The 21,552-nt window shown below is 42.0% G+C and overlaps 1 protein-coding gene across 2 annotated transcripts in view; it reads left to right on the forward strand.

Moving 5' to 3' along the window:
* Nucleotides 1-19,498, forward strand: part of PTBP3 (polypyrimidine tract binding protein 3) — a 65,200-nt gene extending 45,702 nt beyond the window's left edge. For both annotated transcript variants that reach the window (XM_056847837.1, XM_056847838.1), the window contains 9 exons: nt 16-126; nt 910-1,084; nt 4,846-4,917; nt 5,553-5,698; nt 6,077-6,110; nt 6,626-6,718; nt 7,661-7,877; nt 18,440-18,517; nt 19,275-19,498. In XM_056847837.1, coding sequence (XP_056703815.1) covers nt 16-126; nt 910-1,084; nt 4,846-4,917; nt 5,553-5,698; nt 6,077-6,110; nt 6,626-6,718; nt 7,661-7,877; nt 18,440-18,517; nt 19,275-19,407 — 1,059 coding nt within the window. In that variant the 3' untranslated portion in view covers nt 19,408-19,498. The remainder of the gene's footprint in view (nt 1-15; nt 127-909; nt 1,085-4,845; nt 4,918-5,552; nt 5,699-6,076; nt 6,111-6,625; nt 6,719-7,660; nt 7,878-18,439; nt 18,518-19,274) is intronic.
* Nucleotides 19,499-21,552: the final 2,054 nt, after the last annotated feature.

A 21,552-nucleotide genomic window follows, 5' to 3' on the forward strand; every position in this document is an offset into this window, starting at 1 on the left:
TGAATTTTTATGCAGATCTTCTCCAAGTTCGGGACTGTTTTAAAGATTATCACTTTCACAAAGAACAATCAATTTCAGGCCTTGCTTCAATACTCTGATCCAGTGAATGCACATTATGCCAAAATGGTAAGTGCATAGTTATCTGTCTTTTTGAATAAAAATGCATATTCATGATTTGCTGCATACAACATAGATTTTACTTGTCAGCCTTCCATTTTTGTATATCCTGCCATGCCATTCTTACAATTACTTGAGTATGGTATACCATTATAGCTCATCTGTGGACAATCATTGCATTGGTAGTCAGCGACAAGACTTTTTTGTTAGATGATTTAAACATTTTTGGTGAAGTACCAAAAGCAGTTCTAAGGACTAGTGTTAGAGTTGTTGGACAGAGTTTCATGAAATGCTAATGAAGGACAAAAGAGTCGTCTTTTGGTACTAGCATTAAATAAAAATCACTTTTTAACCTAATAATTATATATAGTTGATCGCTACAGTTAAGTGCTCTGACTGGAAAAATATCAATAGTATAGTTTATAATTAATTTGCCTATATAAGGCTCTAAGGGTCAAGTGATGGTAATATACTCACAGTTCCTTGTGCCTAGAACGTAATTAATTAAATAATTAAATTTTATTTGCGGCTAGTATGCCAGATAAAACAGAAACTGACCATACAGAGTAGATGTTTACAACCAAGGCCAACAGAATTAGGAATCACCCAATTTTACACTTCCACAGATTGCCTAGAACGTAGAAGAACATAAGGAATGAAAAAGAAAACACTGACTTGTTCTTTTCCCTGTCCCTATTGCCCTCTTCAAGTCTCTGAGTGCTGATTGATATATATCACTCACTAGGTCATGAAACCTGATTAAAAGTTAGTATTTTTCCTTTTCTTTCATAGGCTCTTGATGGTCAGAATATCTACAATGCTTGCTGCACTCTTCGTATTGATTTCTCTAAGCTCACAAGCCTTAATGTAAAGTACAACAATGACAAAAGCAGAGATTTTACCCGTCTAGACCTTCCTTCAGGTGATGGGCAGCCTTCCATTGATCCCACTATGGCTGCTGCTTTTGGTAAGAAATCCCCACTCTGCCATGAAAGGCATGGCTACTTGCTCTCTGCCTAACCTACCTCATAGGGTGGTTGTGAAGATAAATGTGCGAGAACCATGAAAGCAGCATTGAGCTCTTTTAAAAAAAGGGTGGGGAAATTGAATTCACTCTTATACAAATTGCTTTTGCCTTTTGGCATTGGACTTTTGCTGTTTCTTTGCACTGTAAACAGTAGTAAAATATTGGTGTGAAGTTGATATGTTCTTGCTTGGGGAAGATTGTTGCAAAAAATAGTATTTTCTCCAAAACCATTTTTTGCTCTCCTAAGGTGGGCTCATACAATTACTTTAAAAAAGCAAACTTTTGTGGACACAAGGCAGTATGCCCTTCAGACAAGCTTTCTGAGTGGTGATTAATGCACAGAAAATTGGGTCTGTCTCTGACAAGGCTTGTATGTAATATGCATCTTTGACATGTGGGCTGTTTCATATGTCACTTATCATAACAGATTAATGTACTTGGGAGCTCTGCATGTAGAATATTGGCAAAAGCTGTACAGTGTAAGAGGAAAGTCATGAAGCAATGCATTGCAATCTTAGAAAGCACTCCAAACCTACAAGTCCTGCGTATGAAAATTGACATGCAGTATTGTGTGCATGTGAGCAGAATACACCTACATACACCAGGCAGTTACATTCAGTAATAATCCAGCCCTAAGCTTAAAGAATGGAGGCGAAGGTGGTGGCTTGTCCTGCTTGGGAGTAGGTGCAGTGTTTAATTTGTGCAAACCGTTTCCTCTTTGAGTCTAATAGTTATGCCCTGCTTTGAGTATAAAATAGGTTAATTTCTACACTAGAATTCTGAACTCCATGACAGGTAGAAAAGGACTTTTGCCTGTTGTATTATCAGACTCTTGCTCTTCTAGGCAAACTCAGCAGTATTGTATGTCTGTATTTGGTATCAGTATTCATGCAGCCCCTGTCTGGCTGAATAAGCTTATTGTTACTGGCTGTTTGTATAATGACTTATAATGGAAATTAGAGCTGTGAATAAACAATTAGAACATATATTGTCAATTATCAACCATATAAGGAACTAATGAATGCATTACAAATGTAAAATAGGTTGATTTTTTGTAGTATTTGTAAAGCTGATATATTGAGATTGAAGATAAGAATTCATTCAGATGGAAGGGCATGTTTTAACTGCTAATGGGCCAATTTGTTGCTAATTTTTGGAAGGACCACAGTATCACCATTGAAGAGTATGAACTTGTACTCCTGGAAATGTAGATAAACCTGTTTCTGGCTTCAGGCCGTTTCTACACATCAGCATATTAATATTTTTATTCTGGCTTTCATTTTGTGTCTGGCTGCTTTCATTTTAAAGGATTGCTTTGTTTTCAAAAGGGTTGACTCTAAAGAACTGCTAGAAGGTAGATCTATGCTGCTAGTGCAAGTACTTGTGCAAAAGCATGGCACTATACCAGAAGTACATTTTAGGGCTTAATTTCCCTTGCACTGAGTAGCACAAGGTCCTTCCATGAGCAGTGGCTTCTGCATATGGAACCTTTGGGTACATACCTCTTTCTAGTCCAAAACACAGATATTATCCCTTAAGATGAGTGTGAGTATGTAGATCACATTAAAATACTGGCTATTAGGTTTTTTCTTCACTCAGAAATTTAGTTTTGAAGAACTTGCCTTAAATGTAATTAAAGGCTCAATATAAAGACAACAGAGAAAACAAGGAGCATCTTCAAGGAATGTACAAAAACAAAGCACAACAGTCCAAGAAGTTATGTCAAAATAGCAGGGCCGGATATTGGGGCGGTCTGGTGGGGGCACTTACCCTGGGTACAAGGAAAAGGAGGGTGCCAGCGCGGACCTGGGGAGAAGGAGCTCCACCATAGCACAGGCACAGCTTCCCGCCCGCGGCCCGGCTGGTGAGTGCACCGCCCTCCCTCAGCTTGTACTGGCCGATGCTCTCCCTCTTTTTTTCTGTAGGGCAGCCACTGTGTGCCCTGCCTGATGCGTTTCTCTCCAGTGTGCGCGTAGCACACCCCCTTCCTCCCTCCCCCTGGCTTGGGCTCTCTTTCCCCCAACTCCACGCCTGCAGAGATGTATTGTAAACTACAAATTGAAAACGCCCTCTGAACACATAACATGAGAAAAATGTGACAAGCATAGTTACATTGGGGAGAAAGGTGGGGTATAAATGAAGTCAATAAATGTTATAAATACTTAGATGAAAGGGCAATATAAATGTGTAAATTCCCTTTGAAATGGAGTTTGGCTGGCAGTCACCTGGTTGTCATGTGTTTTACTCCTTTTTGATGTATTATGTATTTATACATTTATGCTGTCCCTTTTTGTTTATTTATACACTTGTTTGTACATTGGACATAGTTTGTAGTTGTATGCGTATCACATTTTTTCACATTGTGTGTTCAGGTGATGTCTTCAATTTGTAGTTTGCAATACACCCCTGTTCTTGATATTTCTTCTTGTACTTTGTTTTTGTGAGACTTCAACACACAGTTAATGAAACAAGACTGAGGCTTGGGCCCTGTCTAGCCATGATCAGAGCAGTGCTTGTATAAGCAAACTTTCCCACTTCCTTTTGTACCCCACTCATTCGTTCCCCTACTGTTCAGTGGCTCCTGGGACCCACATTGAGAGTAAAGGGGAGGTTTGCCATGGGATGGGCGAATTAGCAGTGGTTGGTTTTTGCCTGGTATCACCCCAGGCATAACTGATTTGCAGGCATGGCTAGTTTGCACACTAGTTTTAGTATTTAGCATACTACAATATGTAATGGAATCATCTTAATACCAAATACTGAGTTGCACATTCACATGAAGTCACACTGGTCTGCTGTGAAGGTGGAAGTAAATCTCAGTGCCAGGAGCCAACATTAGCGGAAGGCCTTGACCTTTATACCCTGTTGGCCACTGTGCAAGGCAGGATGCTGGACTAGATGTAGAGATGTACAATTTCCTGAATTCTTGAACCCATTGGGCGTGGAATGGAAATTTTGGGGGAAACTGAAATACATGCAGTACTTACTGTCCTAACAGAAGGCATGCAGAGGTTGAGAAGCAATGAAAGCCTGTCATGCTCCCCTCATGTAGATTAGGTATCCTTCTAGGTGCAGAACTGCATTTTGGATTTAGCAGCTCTATGTGTCTATAGCATGCCCACCATGTCTTTAAAAGCATTTTGCTCATTCTAAAAGAGAAAATATTTCATAGGATTTTTTTAGTACTTGCCATAATTTCAGATTTTTCAGTCTGAAAAATGGGGGGGGGTTAGTTTTTGGAAAGAATGGGGGGAAAACCTTTTTTCCTAATTTTTCTGTTTTTCCTCCCGGGCCCTCACATCTTAACTAGATGGACCACTGATCTGCTCCAGCAGGGCTCTTATGTTCTTAAGTATTGGAGGGGAAATCCAAGCCCAAGAAGTAGCCTGTGAGCCTGAGTCTTGCTGATATAACCATGAGCTGTGGTTTTGACATTACATACTAGCCCAGCCGTGTGTGTGTGAGTGTGCTTGAGTGAAATCTGTGTTTTGTTACTGACAGGATTATGCAGACCCTAAAGCCATTTGATCCTATGTTTGCCTGTGTGGCCTGGAAGTAAGGTCAGTCATTACTAGCACATGTGAACTGAGAGGATCCTAGGAACTGAATGTGCAAATCCAACCCCCCAAAATAAGTGTCAGACTAGCTCCTTCCCACGGCCTCCATGTACAGTAATTTGCAGTATCTGTTTTCCATTTTAGGCACTCCAGGCATCATCTCCTCCCCATATGCAGGGGCTGCTGGCTTTGCTCCTGCCATTGGCTTTACCCAAGCTGCAGGCAAGTCCTTTTTAATGTGTTTCATTTTGTGTTGCAGTTGCTACCTTGGTGTTCATTAAAAAACAGAAAGAATAATACACATATTTGAACAAAAGGAGTAGGGAGAAATGTTGGCACCTTTTTGCCTGCCTCTCTTGCCTATAGTACGGGGAGGGGAGCTTGCTTATAATCTGTGCTTCAAATCCCTTTTCAGCACTTTTCTAGATTGTCGTTCAGCACCTAGATACTCATTTGGGCCTTTTGATATAATTCTCTTAGGACTTGGAAATGTTTCTGCTGTATTAAGATGAATAATGTAATGGAATTAGCTTATTAAAATATATAACTGCCAGCATAATTGGCTTAAAAACCAAACCCTTACCTAACTAGGTATATAGAAAATAAATAAACCCATCAATAACTGGATTGTTACAAATATGTTATGATGAGGTGATATTTTAATTGCATTGTCAAAGTGGGTTGCAGATATTAATATGGTAGTAAGCGGAGCTGAGCCAATAATGAATGAAAACTAGAGGCTTTTCTTTTATGAAACATGTATTATGTAGTGTAGTGGCGAATTTCTTAAACAGTATAAAAAATGAGCTGCAAGTGAATCTTCTACAATGCTTTTATGGAACTCTTTTGACTCTCAGGTCTATCGGTCCCAACTGTTCCCAGTGCGCTTGGTCCTCTTGCAATCACCACCTCTGCCATGACTGGGCGGATGGCCATCCCAGGAATTACTGGAATGCCTGGAAATTCTGTCTTGCTTGTTAGCAATCTGAATCCTGATGTAAGGCTAATACATGTAACGTTAATCATAACACCATTGTAAATTACAGTTTAGTCTACAGTACTTGCCAAAATGTAGAGATTGAATAAAATAATACCTGACATCATTTTATTATTAGTGTTTTAGATAATTAAGCAAACATGGCTTCAAACAGAAAAAGATTCATTTGTTCTAGTATATCTTTGAATGCTCTAGATACCTTTTAAGGCTTCTTGGTAATTTTTTGGGGGGCTTCTTGGTAATTTTTAATGTTTTTTACATTGTTGCGGTTTATAATAATTTTGTATCGTTCATCTGCCTTGAGTGATGAACTATAAATAATGTGAATTAAAAAATGAATGTTTATTTAGACTTGTATTCTTGTCTCTTTTAATGCAGGCAATCACACCAGATGGACTCTTTATCTTATTTGGTAAGTTGGTTTTTGTACCCCCCAAAAAAATAACAATAGTGTCTCATTAAATAGGTTTGTGCCCTGACCTGGATGGCCCAGGCTAGCCTGATCTCATCATATCTCAGAAGCTAAGCAGGGCCAGCCCTGGTTAGTATTTGGATGGGAGACCACCAAGGAATACCAGGGTTGCTGTGCAGAGGAAGGCACTGGCAAACCACCTCTGTTAGTCTCTTGCCATGAAAACCCCAAAAGGGGTCGCCATAAGTCGGCTGCGACTTGAAGGCACTTTACACACATACACAAATAGGTTTGTATTTTTTGCAATTTGGTATTTTTGAGCTTAGGACAGAATAAAACTCAATCCGTGTATTTATGTGCAAGATATATGCCTCAAAATCTATGCTATCTCAAGCATTATTTCTAATTACAGCAGCTTCCTAATTGCAAGTATATTCACTTAAAGATCATTTATGACAAAGCATACTCACTGCAGTAATATTGAAGGCACTTTCACATTCTTTTCACTTTGGCAGGTGTTTATGGTGATGTCCATCGTGTGAAAATCATGTTTAATAAGAAGGAAAATGCCTTGGTTCAGATGGCAGATGCAACCCAATCCCAGCTAGGTATACGGTATTCATTCCCATTTAATGTTAAATGCAGTAGGGATTTTTGAACAAGCTCTAGATAATGCATTTATGTTGTTTTTTAAAGGCCCTACAAATTCCCAGGTTTTTTAAATATTCCAAGGTCTTCTGCTTCATTCATTTCCCCCCTATACTATAACTTTAAATTATGATGGATATTTTCTTTTGACAAAAATGAAAAGCCTGTTACTTAAACTGGAGACCCTTGTTTTTGTGTCCGTAACATTCAGCAATAATGTATTGATTAAAACGAGCTGATGTAAATTGGTACCATGTTTGCTGCTTCCCTAAAATTGCTTTAAGTGAGTAAGAAGAAAATTTGTTCTGGTCAAAATAAGGGTGGGTTGGTGTAGTAACATTGTACTTTCAAAGCAAATGTCCTGAAAATTTGGAACTCTAGTTTTTAGAATATGAAACAATATAATTCAGATCAGTTCTTGTAGGTTATCTGGGCTGTGTGACCGTGGTCTTGGTATTTTCTTTCCTGACGTTTCGCCAGCAGCTGTGGCAGGCATCTTCAGAGGAGTAACACTGAAGGACAGTATCTCTCAAGTGTCAAAGTGTGTTGGAAGAGTAATATATATAGTCAGAAGGGGGTTGGGTTTGAGCTGAGTCATTGTCCTGCAAAAGAATCAAAGGTAATGTGCTAATCATTGTCCTGTAAGTATCAAGGTAATGTGCTAATTAGCGTGTGGTATGTTAATGTGGAACCATTGTATCCGGTCACACAGCCCGGATAACCTACAAGAACTGATGAACTCTGACCGTGAAAGCCTTCAACAAGATAATTGAGAATTAAAGTAAGGTGAATTCCAGTTCTGTCATTTACTGATAATTGAAAAAGATTCTTAGTGTTAAAAATCAGAGTAGCTATTCCATTTGGTCTCTCGAGATCTTAACTTTCTGACTTGAACATTTTAGCCATGAATCATTTAAATGGACAAAAACTTTATGGAAAGGTGCTCCGTGTTACACTCTCAAAGCATCAGGCAGTACAGCTCCCTCGTGAAGGGCAAGAGGACCAGGGCCTGACCAAGGACTATAGTAATAGCCCTTTGCATCGCTTTAAGAAACCTGGCTCAAAGAACTTCCAAAATATCTTCCCACCATCTGCCACTCTGCACCTCTCCAACATTCCGTAAGTATCCAGACATGAGCAACCAACTTTGAAAGGTATGTCGTAGACAGAACAGTTTTGTAGGCCATAGTCCTGGTCCAGGGTGCTATTTTATGCATACATATAGCATGGAAATAAATTCCTGTTGAGTAAAAACCCACATGCATTGTGAAATGAGCAAGCTGCTCCTAGAAGACAATGTACATGCCTGCTTCTCAGATCTATTGTTCAAGGTTGCATAGTTCCAGGTGCATAAATTCTACTGATTTCAAAAGGGTGTGTCTCACATATTTTTGCGCAGGATCAGGGCTCAGATGTACTAGATTCTGCAGTGATTCATCCAACGACACTAACAACGACATTTAGTATATTAAATTATTATTCAAGGTTTTCTACCATGCTTCCCCCCCCCCCCGCCCCACTAGACAATCAAAGTGGCCTATAAAGAGACACAGGAATATAATCAAAATGGCAGTTTTCCGATCAAAACAAACTACAGAACTCTTCTGTCCTCCAAGTTTCTCAGTACAGCATTAGCTCAGTAGTCAGGATAGGGGAGTTACCACAGGATAACAAAAGAGTGTAGAAGTGATCAGGAAGCTAAAATGGATACCCAATAACACATCAGTTAGTACTTCTCCATGCCTACTCTGTGTGGCAGTATAGCAGCCTCACTTTGCCAGCTCTTCCATTGCATCTGTGTGAACATTCAGTAGCTAGCTCTGACGCTTTATGAAGCAGTTCACCAATTCAAAAGCTTACATCTCTGGTGACCTAGACCCTGCAAGTTTGGCAGTACAGTTTCAGAATGGTGTCGAGGTCTGCCTATTTGCAGTTGCTTGGATGAATTTCAATTTCTCTGGCCTGAGGATGGAGACATGTTTCTCAGTGCAGCCTGTCAGTGCTCAATTCTTGGTCTTAATAGTTCACTATACCTAGCCATCCTGGGAGGGTCTGTGGATTACTAAATGACTCATTACACAAGGGCTGGGGGTGGTATAGGGCCTATTTATAAAATCCCTCCTTGAAGAGCCCCGTGGCACAGAGTGGTAAGCTGCAGTACTGGAGTCCAAAGCTCTGCTCACGACCTGAGTTCTATCCCGATGGGAGTCAGCTTCAGGTAGCCAGCTCAAGATTGACTCAGCCTTCAGTCCTTCCGAGGTCAGTAAAATGAGTACCCAGCTTGCTGGGGGTAAAGTGTAGACGACTGGGGAAGGCACTGGCAAACCACCCCGTAAACATAGTCTGCCTAGTAAACGTTGGGATGTGACATCACCCCATGGGTCAGGAATGACCCGGTGCTTGCACCTTTACCTTTGCCTCCTTGGACAAGAAAAAGTCCCTGTGCCTGAATAATGGTTGCTATCTTCTACCAGCCAATATGCATTTCAGTCATGGTGCTTTCAATAAGTGGTGGTTGTGCAACTGCAGACATTCTTTGTTATAAATTTACATCCAATCTCTTTTTGACATTTGAAACATCTAACAAAGTACAGTAAAAATACAGCTAACCTCCTGTAACAAAACATCCCCCAAAATAATGAAAAATACCTACAAAATCAGCAAATCACCTGTAAAACAGCACTGTCCATGAAGTATACTTAGTAACAAAACTAGACAATAGCCATCCAAATATATTCAAAAAAGTCCTCTGAAACAACATTGCTTTGAACCATTTCTGGAATGTCAGGAAAGATGGAGCCTTCTGAACCTTTTCCAGCAGGCTGTTTCACAAGTAGCATTTCAGAGAAGTGAAGTAGCTTTAGAGGACTTCACCTGTTGACAAAATGGCACAGTTAAGCAAGCATTGGTAATAAAACCTTAATGGGTGAAGAAAAATTATCTTTCAGATATGAGAGTCCTACACTATATAGGGCTTTAAAGGTAAGTACCAGCGACTTGGATCCGAAGCAGAGTTTCTGTGGGCACAGGGATGTCTACTGATAGATTATGACTTTCTTACGTCCCCTTCCTGCTGTACCCCCAGATGTCCCCTGAAATGCTCGAGGGGGCATTTGGGCTGCTGCAGGTTAAGGAGGTGAGAAAATCATGCTCTGTTGGTGGAAGTTCATGATAATGCTGCTCCAGTATCTTGAGTGAAGGCTGGAAACAAATAAGTAATTAATGAAGCAGTTTCATGCGTGTTTAGCTCCTGTCAGACAAACTATTTAAACCCATGAGTCTGGCTTCCGACTTGGATGCAGGACAAAATCGACCTTGGATACTCTACTGAGTGACCTCTGCGGGGAGAGTGGCGGGAGGGTGTCCCTGTTGTTGCTTCTGGATCTCTCTGGTTTTCAGCACTATCAGTCAAATGGTTTTTCCAGACTGGTTTATAGATGTTACATTTCTGAACATTATTAGGCAGTGGGAAATTATTTGCTTTTTAAAAAGTATTTGGGGGAAGATAATTTGGCTTCAATTATCCCTGGTCATATGACTTGAAAGAGTGCTTGGGAGCTGCAGTTAATGCAAAAAATAGCGCCAAAGCCAATGTGGAACTCAAGGCAATGTGCATATTGTTACCAAAAGGTCTCCCACTCGGGCACTAACCAGACCCAGAGCTGCTGAGTTCCAGCAGTTGTGTTGCCGTGTGCCTTCAGACCATGTGAACGCATTGCTCGAGCATTGAAAAAACATTCTCCAACTGAGGCTCGGAGGACATCTTAGCAGCGGGTCTTATCATCCTATGCTCAGGGAGGCAGGACTTAAAATTCTTCAGGTCCTGTATCGAGGCTAGGATCGCCCCCTGCTGGCCAGTTCTCCTCCTGCCTTAGAGGGAGAACCAAGTTTTGTGACTAGCTCCGCAAGCTTTTTACCTTATTACCTTCTATTTTTCTTCTTAACTTTTCATACTGTCCTGTAATCTTTTATCTTCTGTATCTAACCCCAGTGTTAGTCCTACTTCGTCTCTTCGCCTCCGTTTTTTAGCGTTTGTCGCCCTCTTGTTCTCCCCCCTCTTCCCCTCCAACCTATTCGGCCGCACTCGTTCCTCACTGAAGGAGACAATGGCGGCGACAGGGCGATGGAAGAGCTCATGTCGGGAGACGAAGAGCAGGTTACCAGCTTACACTCACCGCGGCGATCAGCCGAGGCGGCGACGGAGCTGCGGTGAGGAGAGGCGAAAGACGTCGGAGTTGGCTTCTAAGAGCCGCGGGGAAGGCAGGCGGCAGAATCAGCCCGACGCGGAGGTGTCAGCGGGCAAACGAAAGAACAATGTTGCGGGCGAGAAGGAGAGTGCGAAAAATGCACGAGAAGACAAGATGGCCACCGTAACTCCCCGATCGGCCCGTAGGGGCGACGAGGGTGAGTCAGATCCCAGTGTTGCAGTTTCCACAGAGAACAAGGCCACAGAATCGGGATCTGGTAATGTTCAGACTCCTGCTTTATTTTCTCTTTCTGGAGGAGGGGAACGTGGCATGATTGATCTGCTCCGTCAAGCCCTCAGAGAGGAACTTGCCCAGGCGGGGGAATCTTCCCTCAGGGAAATGACCAGCTCTAGGGCCTCCTCCCCCACGTCGGTTACGTCCCGCAGGTCTAGTCAGAGGGCCAGAGAACCTAGCGGCACTAGCTCTGCCTGGCCCACCAAAGTGGCTAGAAAGGCTCCCTCTACAAGTAGGGTCAGTCCCCCCCCCCGTCAGATGAAAGCGAGAAAGAAGAGGGAAGGTTTTCCTCAGGGGACAAGAAAAGAGGGGAGGGGGGCACCCCAGGACCAACCATCCTGCCTCTTCTCAGGCGAGGACTACCAGGTCATGCTGTCTAAAGTCCTAGCTACCCTGGATTTGCATGAGGAAGAGGAGACGGAGGCCTCTAAGAGCAAATCCAAGTTTAGAGGCAACAAGGAATTTTTTGCCTGACTGAGATCTAAGTCCCGAGTGGTGCCCTTCCCAGAGTACTTTGAGGATCTCTTAAGAGCAGAGTGGGACAAGCCAATGTCCAACAGACAATTTCCCACCTCCATTAAAAAGATGTACTCCCTAGCGCCTAGAGCCATGAACCTTCTACAGATTCCGGTGGTGGAGGCTCCAGTTGCAGCACTGCAGTCCGCTGCTCTGCTTTCAGAGGATGGGGCAGGCAGCATAAAAGACCGTTTAGATAAAAAAGCAGATTATGCTGCCAAGAAGGCGCATGAGGCCTCCGCTACCTCCATCCAGGCCTCTGCCACGGCTGCCTTATTTGCACGGACGTGCATCATGTGGTCTAGAAAATTGATTTTTTTTAAATATTTTTTTTATTTTCTACAGTTAATCATATATACATAAAAACAATATCCAATACTAAAAATAATAGTAATAATAAAAAAGACAAGTAATTAACAATATAATGACTTCCCCCTCTCCCTCTTCCGTCTAAAAATAAATTGTATAAACTTTTGCTAACGGAACTAATCCCAATTTTTTTAATTAACCTATTCTTATCATATCTAACATTATTAAATCAATACCTAATATAAGATTAATACAAAGTATATTTTAACTAATATATTCTAGTCCTATTCAACATTATCAAATCAATACCTAATATAAAATTAATAAAAAGTAAAAAAATGGAATTAGATCAAAAATGTTCTTTAAATGGTCCCATTAAGAATTAAATTTTTCCAAAAATTAAACACATAGTTTAACAGTAAACAGTAAAAAATAAAGACAGATTGGAACCATTATTTAAAGATATTTATATGTAATCAAAGATACATTAACTTCCCCTGCACCTCCCTCCATTTCTATCAAGAATTTATTTTATAAGTCTTCCCTTTCTCCCTAAACTCATTAAAAACATTTTATAATTGTAGTAATTTAATATCATATATGATTCTATTTCCATTAAAGCCAATCCTTTTAACCAGTTCCTTTTAATCTTTTCCGCAAGTGAAACCAAGCTTTTTCAAATTGGTCCCTTAGCTCGAAATTTCCAGCATTTCCTTCTTTTTCCCATTAATAAGTATCGAAGAACATCCTTGGAGGTTGTTGGTATACTCTCCTCTGCAGACAGACAATCCCCATAGTATATCCACGTTGCAATATTTTCCATCTCAAATTCAAAAAAGAGAATCTTGACCACTCCAATTTCTCTACTCATTAAGTCCTCCAAGCAGGTATTGAAAAGTTCATCAGGCAGATTGAAGAGACAGAGGTCCAAATCACTCACTTTCAAATCCATTGTTGCCAGTTGGGTTGTTACGGTTTGTTCATTGTAGATCTCTATTTCCTCTGCAAAATTCTTCTGTTCTTCAACTCTCTTGTCGGCTAAAGGGACATCCTTAGGATTTTCTGTTGCCTCATTCATTTTTTTGAATAATTGACTGAGTAAGAGTGCTCAGCATGGCAATCATTTGTTCCATCTGTTTTGACTTCTGCTCTTGTTGTTTTGACAGCTGTTCATATTGTTTTGCAGTTGTCTCAGTTTGTTTGGCAAACATATCCTGGATTTTCTTTTCCATATTTACTTCTTGCAAGAATCTTTAAATTTTTCCAAAATGTGGGTAGTTTAAAATCTTATGCTGAACCAAATCGCTTGGGTATTTAAACACAAATCCTCCAAATCAGCTTAGAAAAGGACTTTTAAAATTTGAAGTACCATCGAGTTTCCTGGATGCTCTAGGTTGACAAACAGACAGGAAGTAGGTAGTCAGTCAATAGGGCCGCGGACCTTCCGTCGTCCCCTTTCAGTAGTTTTTAATGTCAAACCTTTTAGTTGATACACCGAGGGGAATCCCTTCCGGTCCTGCGCACCTCAGTCTCTCGAGATTTTCCGGTACTTCAAAATAACTCTTGAAACGTGGCTGGAGGACCTTCCCGATCCGGAAGAGGCGGCGTGACCAAGGGGTAGGAGGGTTTTATTTCTCCTTTCCCCTCAAACGTCACGAAATCTGATTGGTAATTGCCCCGCCCTTCAGAAAACTCAGTTGTTTAGTCTACCCAACTATGGGGGGTCTGGACAGACTCCTCAAGGCAATTAACTTTTTAGCAGATGCCACCTTGGACTCTATGACTATCGGCTAGAGCCATGACGACAACTTCTGTGATCAGGAGGTCTCTCTGGCTCAGATCCTGGTCGGCCGACAACGGATCCAAATCCATCCTCCTAGGGTATCCCTTCGAAGGAGATCGTCTCTTTGGCTCCAAGCTCGATGACATTCTCATAGAGACCAAAGACAAGAAGAAAGCTCTTCCTAAATACCTGAGGAAAGAAGGTAAACCCTCGTACTCCTCCTCCTCTCGGCCCTTTCGGACCTCTCACACCCTGGTCTGTCCCAGATCAGAGGGAAGGTGGGGCAATTGGTTGTCAGGCCGAGGCTTTTTTCGTAGGGGATCCAGGTTCGGAAGATCCTAGTACAACCAAAGCCAAGACAAGGGCAACAAGTTTACAGAAAAGACCGGAAAGCAATGACTACAGCTCGTATCCGGTGTGGGGGAGACTTCAGTGGTTTGCCAGGAAGTGGGACGACATCAATCCAGATTCCTGGGTAAAAAGGATCATCAAGGAAGGCTACACAATAGAGTTTTGGAAGACTCCACCAGATCACTTTCTCACTTCCCCCATCGCCTTCAAACCAGAAAAGAGAGCTCGAAACCAAGCAGCCATAGACCATCTGATGGCCATCAAAGCCATAGAATGCGTTCCTTTGCCAGAGCAGTGCGCAAGGGTGTATTCATTCTTTTTCACGGTGCCAAAAAAGAATGGAGATTGGTGAGCCATCTTAAACCTGAAGCACGTGAACAAGTTTGTGCGTCTTCGGCACTTCAGAATGGAGACACTTCGCTCAATCATCGAGGCCCTGCGCCCACGTGCCTTCCTGACGTCTATAGACTTGACAGAGGCGTACATGCATATCCTGATTCACCCGGACCACCACAGATTTCTACGCTTCTGTTGCAGTCACCAACATTACCAATTCCGGGCCCTCCCCTTCGGGCTTTCATCCGCCCTGAGGGCCTTCTCCAAAGTTCTGGTGACCCTGGTGGCCCACCTAAAAGAGAAGGGAATTCACGTCTTTCCCTACTTAGACGACATCCTGGTGAGTGCCTCCTCGGAACAACTATCCTCCCAGCATACGGCCACTGTCCTATCAACGTTGGAACAACACAGCTTCATAGTGAATTGGAAAAAGAGTTCCCTTCGTCCAGCGCAGTCTATCCATCACCTGGGAGTCACGATAGACACCTCCAGAAACATGGTCTTTCTACCAAGGGACAAGATCACCAACCTAGTGGGGATAACGAAGATGGTCATCACGTCCAGATCCATAGGCCTTTCCACCTTAGGGAAGCTTCAGGGCCTAATGGTATCGTGTATAGATACGGTTCCTTGGGCGCGGTTCCACATGAGGAGATTGCAGTGGTTCCTGAAACCGTTTCAAGATCAAATCCTACACAAAAGGAATCCGCGTTTGATGCTGCCATCTTCAGTGAAGAGCAACCTAAGGTGGTGGACCAAACCTTCCAATCTGAGCAAAGGGCGGTGTTATCTGCAATTGACCAACATACAACTCTTCACAGATGCCAGCCTGGAGGGGTGGGGAGCCACCCTATCCCAACACATGGCCCAGGTCCAGTGAAGCGACACGGAAAAGAGGCTGCACATAAACAGACTGGAGCTACGAGCGATTCACCACGCTCTTCTTCGCTTCCAACCGATGCTGGAGGGCCAGAACGTGCTTGTAAGGATGGACAACATCGCAGCGAAGGCCCACCTAAACAAGCAAGGCAGGTCTCGTTCTTCATCCCTTCATGCAGAGACCGAAACCATCTTAAACTGGGCAGAGGTTCATCTGGAATCCCTTTGGGCAGAGCACGTCAAGGGAACCCTAAACATCCAGGCAGACTGGCTCAGTCAACAACTGGTAGAAAAGGGGGAGTGGTCCCTAAAGAAGGACTTCTTCATCCAATTAGCAAAAAGGTTCGGTCATTCTCTGGCAGACCTCTTTGCCTCACACAAGAACCACCAGACACCCAGATACTTTTCAAGGTTCAGTCATCCGGGAGCGGAAGGGATAGATGCTCTGGAATCCCCGTGGTCACGGGGTCTTCTCTTCGCCTTCCCTCCCCTTCCCATCATACCAAAAGTTCTTCAGACGATAAGACAAGAACGGGCCCACGTAATTTTCATTGCTCCTAATGGCTTTGCAGGCTGTGGTTCCCCACTCTGAGGGAACTCTCCCAACAGGACCCCTGGATTCTTCCATCGGTTCAGGACCTACTTCATCAAGGACCACTACTGCATCCGGACCCGACCTGGCTCCAACTGACCGCCTGGGAATCGAAAGGCAACAGATGTTAGCACTAGGATACTCCCCAGAGGTCGTGGCCACCATGCAATCAGCCAGAAAGGAGTCTACCATTCAAATTTATAACCTTTCTTGGAAGACCTTTGCTTGGTGGTGTGGTCGTAAGCTCCTAGATCCGTTGGCACCGTCTACAGGAACTATCCTGGAGTTCCTTCAAGACGGGGTAACCAAGAAACTGAAGGCCTCTACCCTTTGAAGACAAGTGGCAGCCATAGCCACGGTAATTCCTCTTCTCGATGGTTTTCCCATCGGGAAACACCCACACTTACTTACCTTCCTTAAAGGAGTATCAGCTATTTCTCCTCCAGTGGTGCACAGATTTCCAACGTGGCGCCTCAACGTGGTACTTTGCGCCTTGACCAAACATCCATTCGAACCCTTGAAGGAGGTATCTTTGAACTTCCTTAGGATGAAAGTGCTCTTCCTCATTGCGGTGACATCGGCCAGGAGAGTCTCAGAATTGGAAGCCCTGTCCTCAAGGAAGAGTCTCTGTGTATTTCACACCGATAAGGTGGTTCTGCGACCAGATCCATCTTTTGTTCCGAAAATAAACTCCAAGTTTCATCATCAACAAGAGATTAATCTCCCGTCTTTTTGCCCTCGACCTTTGCATCCAAGGTCTTGGCACACCCTTGATCTGAAAAGAGCCTTAAAAATCTATTTTTGGCTAACCAAGGACCTGAGGTGCCCAGAATCTCTCTTCGTGTCAGTGTCGCCTCCTAACGTGGGCATGAAAATGTCCAGTGCCACTATTAGTCGATGCATCCGTCAATGCATTCAGTCATGTTACCAGCATAGCAACATTCCAGTTCCGGGTGTAATTACCGTACCGCTCATTCCGTCCGCAGCTTGGCCACCTCAGCAGCTTTCGACAGGCAGGCGTTGGTCAAGGAAATTTGTAAAGCGGCCACCTGGTCCAGCCTCTCCACCTTCACGAGGCACTACAAGATTGATTCCTTTTCCTCATCTGATGCTGCCTTCGGCAGAAGGGTTCTGCAGCACGTCGTATCTGAGGATTAACCCACCCAAGGGAACACAGTTTTTGAAGATCCCACTGATAAGATGTCCTCCGAGCCTCACTTGGAGAATGAACCTTGGCTCACCTGTGAGGGTTCCTTCTCTACTGAGGGAGGAGGACATCTTGCCCGCCCAGGGTGAAGATACGACAAATGGAAGTATTTCTACAGAACTGATCTACAACCTGGAAGGGAATCAAGAGTGAGAGGGAAGGCTGACCCTTGGTCTGTTTCCCCTATGTTATATATGTTTATGGTTCACTGTTACTAACAGTTTTCTAGAACATGTTTTTTTGTTCACAGTGTTTTTTCTATGTGTACTTGTTGATGTTTCATGATTAAGAAGGCTTGGGGAAGTCCTCGAACTGGCCAGCAGGGGGCGATCCTAGCCTGGATACAGGACCTGAAGGGAGTCCTGCCTCCCTGAGCATAGGATGATAAGACCCGCTGATAAGATGTCCTCCTCCCTCAGTAGAGAAGGAACCCTCACAGGTGAGCCAAGGTTCAATCCTGTCTGCCAGTGTTCTTCTGGGCCCGCTTCAGAATGTGCTGGGGCCTTTAAAGCCCTAAATAGTCTCGCCCCAGGGTACTTGAAGAACTGTTGTTGATTCAACCATTGCAGACCCTGTTCTCTGTGTCCCTCCAAAACTAAGGTGACATGTCTGACTATAAGGGGCTGGAAAGTTATATTACCACCCTCGTTTTAAAGGTAAAGGTAGTCCCCTGTGCAAGCGCCAGGTGATTCCTGACCCATGGGGTGACATCACATCCCGACGTTTACTAGGCAGTTTGTGTTTATGGAGTTGTTTGCCATTGCCTTCCCCAGTCATCTACACTTTACCCCCAGCAAGCTGGGTACTCATTTTACCAACCTCGGAAGGATGGAAGGCTGAGTCAATCTAGAACCGGCTACCTGAAACTGACTTCTGTCGGGATTGAACTCAGGTCGTGAGCAGAGCTTTTGACTGTAATTCTGCAGCTTACCACTCTGCTCCATGGGGCTCCTCCCCTCTTTTTATATTGCTCTTAATCTGTTAAGTTTTTTTGCTGCTCCTCAATGGTTTTATGTTGTGATCTGGTTGTAATTTGTTTTATTTTCAAATCTTTGCTGGCTATTGATACTGGTTTATATTAAATGCTGATGCTGTTAGTTGTATTATGCCTATTTGCTTTTACTGCTGTATCAGTGCTTTGTTATCTTATGATTGTTGGTGCCTCCAGAGTGCATGGGTTGTGATTGCATGCTACAGTTATTTCAAATAAATCAATTCTGTTTACAGACCTTCTATAACGGTTGAGGACCTGAAGAGTCTTTTTGGTAATACTGGATGTAATGTGAAAAACTTCAAATTCTTTCCGTAAGTTTCGGCAACAACTTTGAAAACCGTGCAGTGTACTCTTGACCTTCCAATTAATGACAGCAAATGAGGAATGATGTGTAATCAAATCACTGTTTAATGAAAAGTTTATAGACAAAGCATAGTTAACCCTGATTTGCATGGCTTAAACTTGCATTTCCCTTTGCAACAGTTTTCTTGTAAACGAAGCTGGGAAGCTGTAGGTAGAACTGTTGATTTAACAGAATATCATCATGTAGAATACAAACTGACAGTCTGAAGTGGAAAAAGGTGCATGCTGTTTCTTTAATTTGTCATCGTCCTTTCTCACAGAAAAAGTCTTTGTGTAGTTTTTATTGATCTTCCTGTTGCCTTTCTTTTTCTCTCTCAATGGTAGCAGGATCAAGGACTAACATGAGATGCTAATGTAGGGTTCTCATACCAGTCTTTCTGTTTGGCAGTTGTCATGTTTGTGTTTTGCTAATTACCAAGTCACTGAGATTTATATTTAGTGCATTTTTAACCCCACCCTTCCTCCAAGGTGCTAAGGTCTGTACAGATTAATTTATCCTCCCTGAGTGGTAGGTTAGGCTAAGATACTAGTTGACCCAAGGTCACTCAGTAAGTCTCATGGCAGACTGTGGATTTGAACCTAGTTTTCCCAGAGTCTAGTAGTCTGACCTGCTTAACTACTGTGCCACATGCCTTTCATAAAGTTTTTGAGATGTTAAAATGTCGAGATGTGGCTAGGTTTAACTGTTTTCTTTTTCACTTTCAGAAAAGACCGCAAAATGGCTCTCATCCAGTTGGGTTCAGTGGAGGAAGCAATCCAGGCTCTTATTGAGCTTCACAATCACGATCTCGGAGAAAATCATCACCTCAGAGTTTCCTTCTCCAAATCTACAATCTGATACTTGTTGGACACTGTCTTTTTAAGGACTCTACCCACAGTTAACAGTAAAATCTTCAGACAGAGACTGGTGTAGCCAAGACAAACGCTGCATTCTTCAACTATTAAACTTGCGATAAGTTCATGTGTATTTCTGTACACATTAACGAATCAAGGGATGATTTTTCCATATCTATTGCTGTTAAAAAGGCTAATAATTCTCCATGAAATTATCTTCTCTAGTATTTAATAACAAAACATTTTCAGTAGATGCCCCTTTTTCAAATGATTTCAGGAACATAATTTTTAGTTTATTCCAAAATGACTGTGCACAACATTTCTGGGCCCTATTAAAATTTACCCTATTGAAAGAATGCCTTCAAATTAAACTTAGCCGATAGCTTTACAATACTAATAAAGAGTTATTATTTTGGGGTTTTGTGGAATTTTTTGACTAACATTTTGTTAGCACCAGTTGAAAATATTGGAGGAAAGGCAGGGCCTTCTTTCTCCCTGGAATAAAAGAATTTCCAGATCATATAGTGGGCACCAGTAAATGGTCTTAATCTCCTCAGTGACACTTTTAACTAGGTATTACATCATGGCATGAGGTTTAGTTTTTATTACTATGAAATGATGTGTAACAAGATTTTTGGAAAAAATCGTGTCCTGATTTCAAATTTTTTACATTTCTTTTAGAGAAAAAAATGTTTACACTCTTAAGGAAAAAAAAATTCAGGTCTGTCATATGGTTTGACAAATTTTTAGAAAGGTTATTTTTGGTAAAGTCTTGTTTAAAAATACAAAGTTAAACCTCAAGGGTTTTTTGTACCACTATAATCTCTAATACTTAAATCAGAATTACTGTGTATTTACTTAATTTCTTATGTGCCTTATTATGTGCTTATAATGATACAATAGTTTAGAGGTTTATCTGAAGTATCTTAAACTGTATTGTGGCTTGGTGAGAGTTTTTTCTTTGTCTTAGTTTTTTAAAATTTGGTGATTTTAAAAAGTTTTTGATAAGTAATAGTCAAATCAGATTTTTGGTGCTTTGGTACAGGGATGGGGAGATGACACTGAAGACCATTCAGTGCGCATCCTGTAGGCCTCTTCACAATATTTTGGGGGTTGCAGCTGAGTGACATCGCTGTTGGGCTCTAAAGAATGTTCTCCAGTTTCTTGGTGGTATCTAACCTGTTGAGCCATTGGCTCTTGGCTATTTGAGAATATTTTTGTCTCAGGATTCCTTTTCACCCAACAGAACTGGGCTTGCTGTACTAAATGTGGACTTGCTTTCCTTCATAAACATCATAACTTCAGTACTGAATGTTCACTCCTGTTTGGAGAGCAAGATGAGATGCAATTCTTATTTTTTTGTGAAATATAGGTATATACAAGTTATTTCTATGATTGTAATACTATGTTTTTAGAGGTGTCTCAAGATGTTACGTCTACTGAAATTCTTCATTGTTTGAAAGGTATTCCTCAAGTTTAAGGGTGATCCTTAAATTGTTTTGGAGTTGGACACTTTTTTTTTTTTTTAAGAAATGAAATGGCATGTAATGGCTGGTAGCGCTTATTCATCTTGGGGATTTTTAGCAAGTCCAATTGTTCTTCTGCAAATGTGGTTCAGCAGAACTCCATAGCATTAGTGGTTTTTTTAATGGTAATTTTTAATTTGGTGGCTTGATAAATATCCTTGAAATGCTAGCTTCTTGGTAACATTACTGTCAGTTGAAAGGTTAGGCAGTGAGCCTTAACTGCTGCCTTAAATTATATAGCTATACTTGTGTGGAAGAGTTCAACTGATCATGATGGGAAACCTTTGGATGGCTGACTAAAATATGTGCATTTTTTACTTGGCAGCAGATACATTGCTTTACACAAAAAATGTTAGTGTCCACTAATGACTGACCCTAAGTTCACCATGATTTCACAGCCGTTTGAAAATCAAGGTATATAAATTAGCAAAGGGTATCAATCCTCAGTTCAACAATGTCATTAAACTGGTGCCTAACTCCAGCATGGCACCTGATCTTTTCATTCTGCTGATAACAATGGCTCTGAGTAAGCATGTTCAGGATGATAACCTAGTTAGGCATGAGTTAACTAGCTTATTGGAGTAGGGCTGTAATGAATATGCTGCCTCAGCGTAATTAAAGTA

Source organism: Euleptes europaea, chromosome 4 (assembly GCF_029931775.1).
Source record: "Euleptes europaea isolate rEulEur1 chromosome 4, rEulEur1.hap1, whole genome shotgun sequence".
NCBI classification, from domain to species: domain Eukaryota; kingdom Metazoa; phylum Chordata; class Lepidosauria; order Squamata; family Sphaerodactylidae; genus Euleptes; species Euleptes europaea.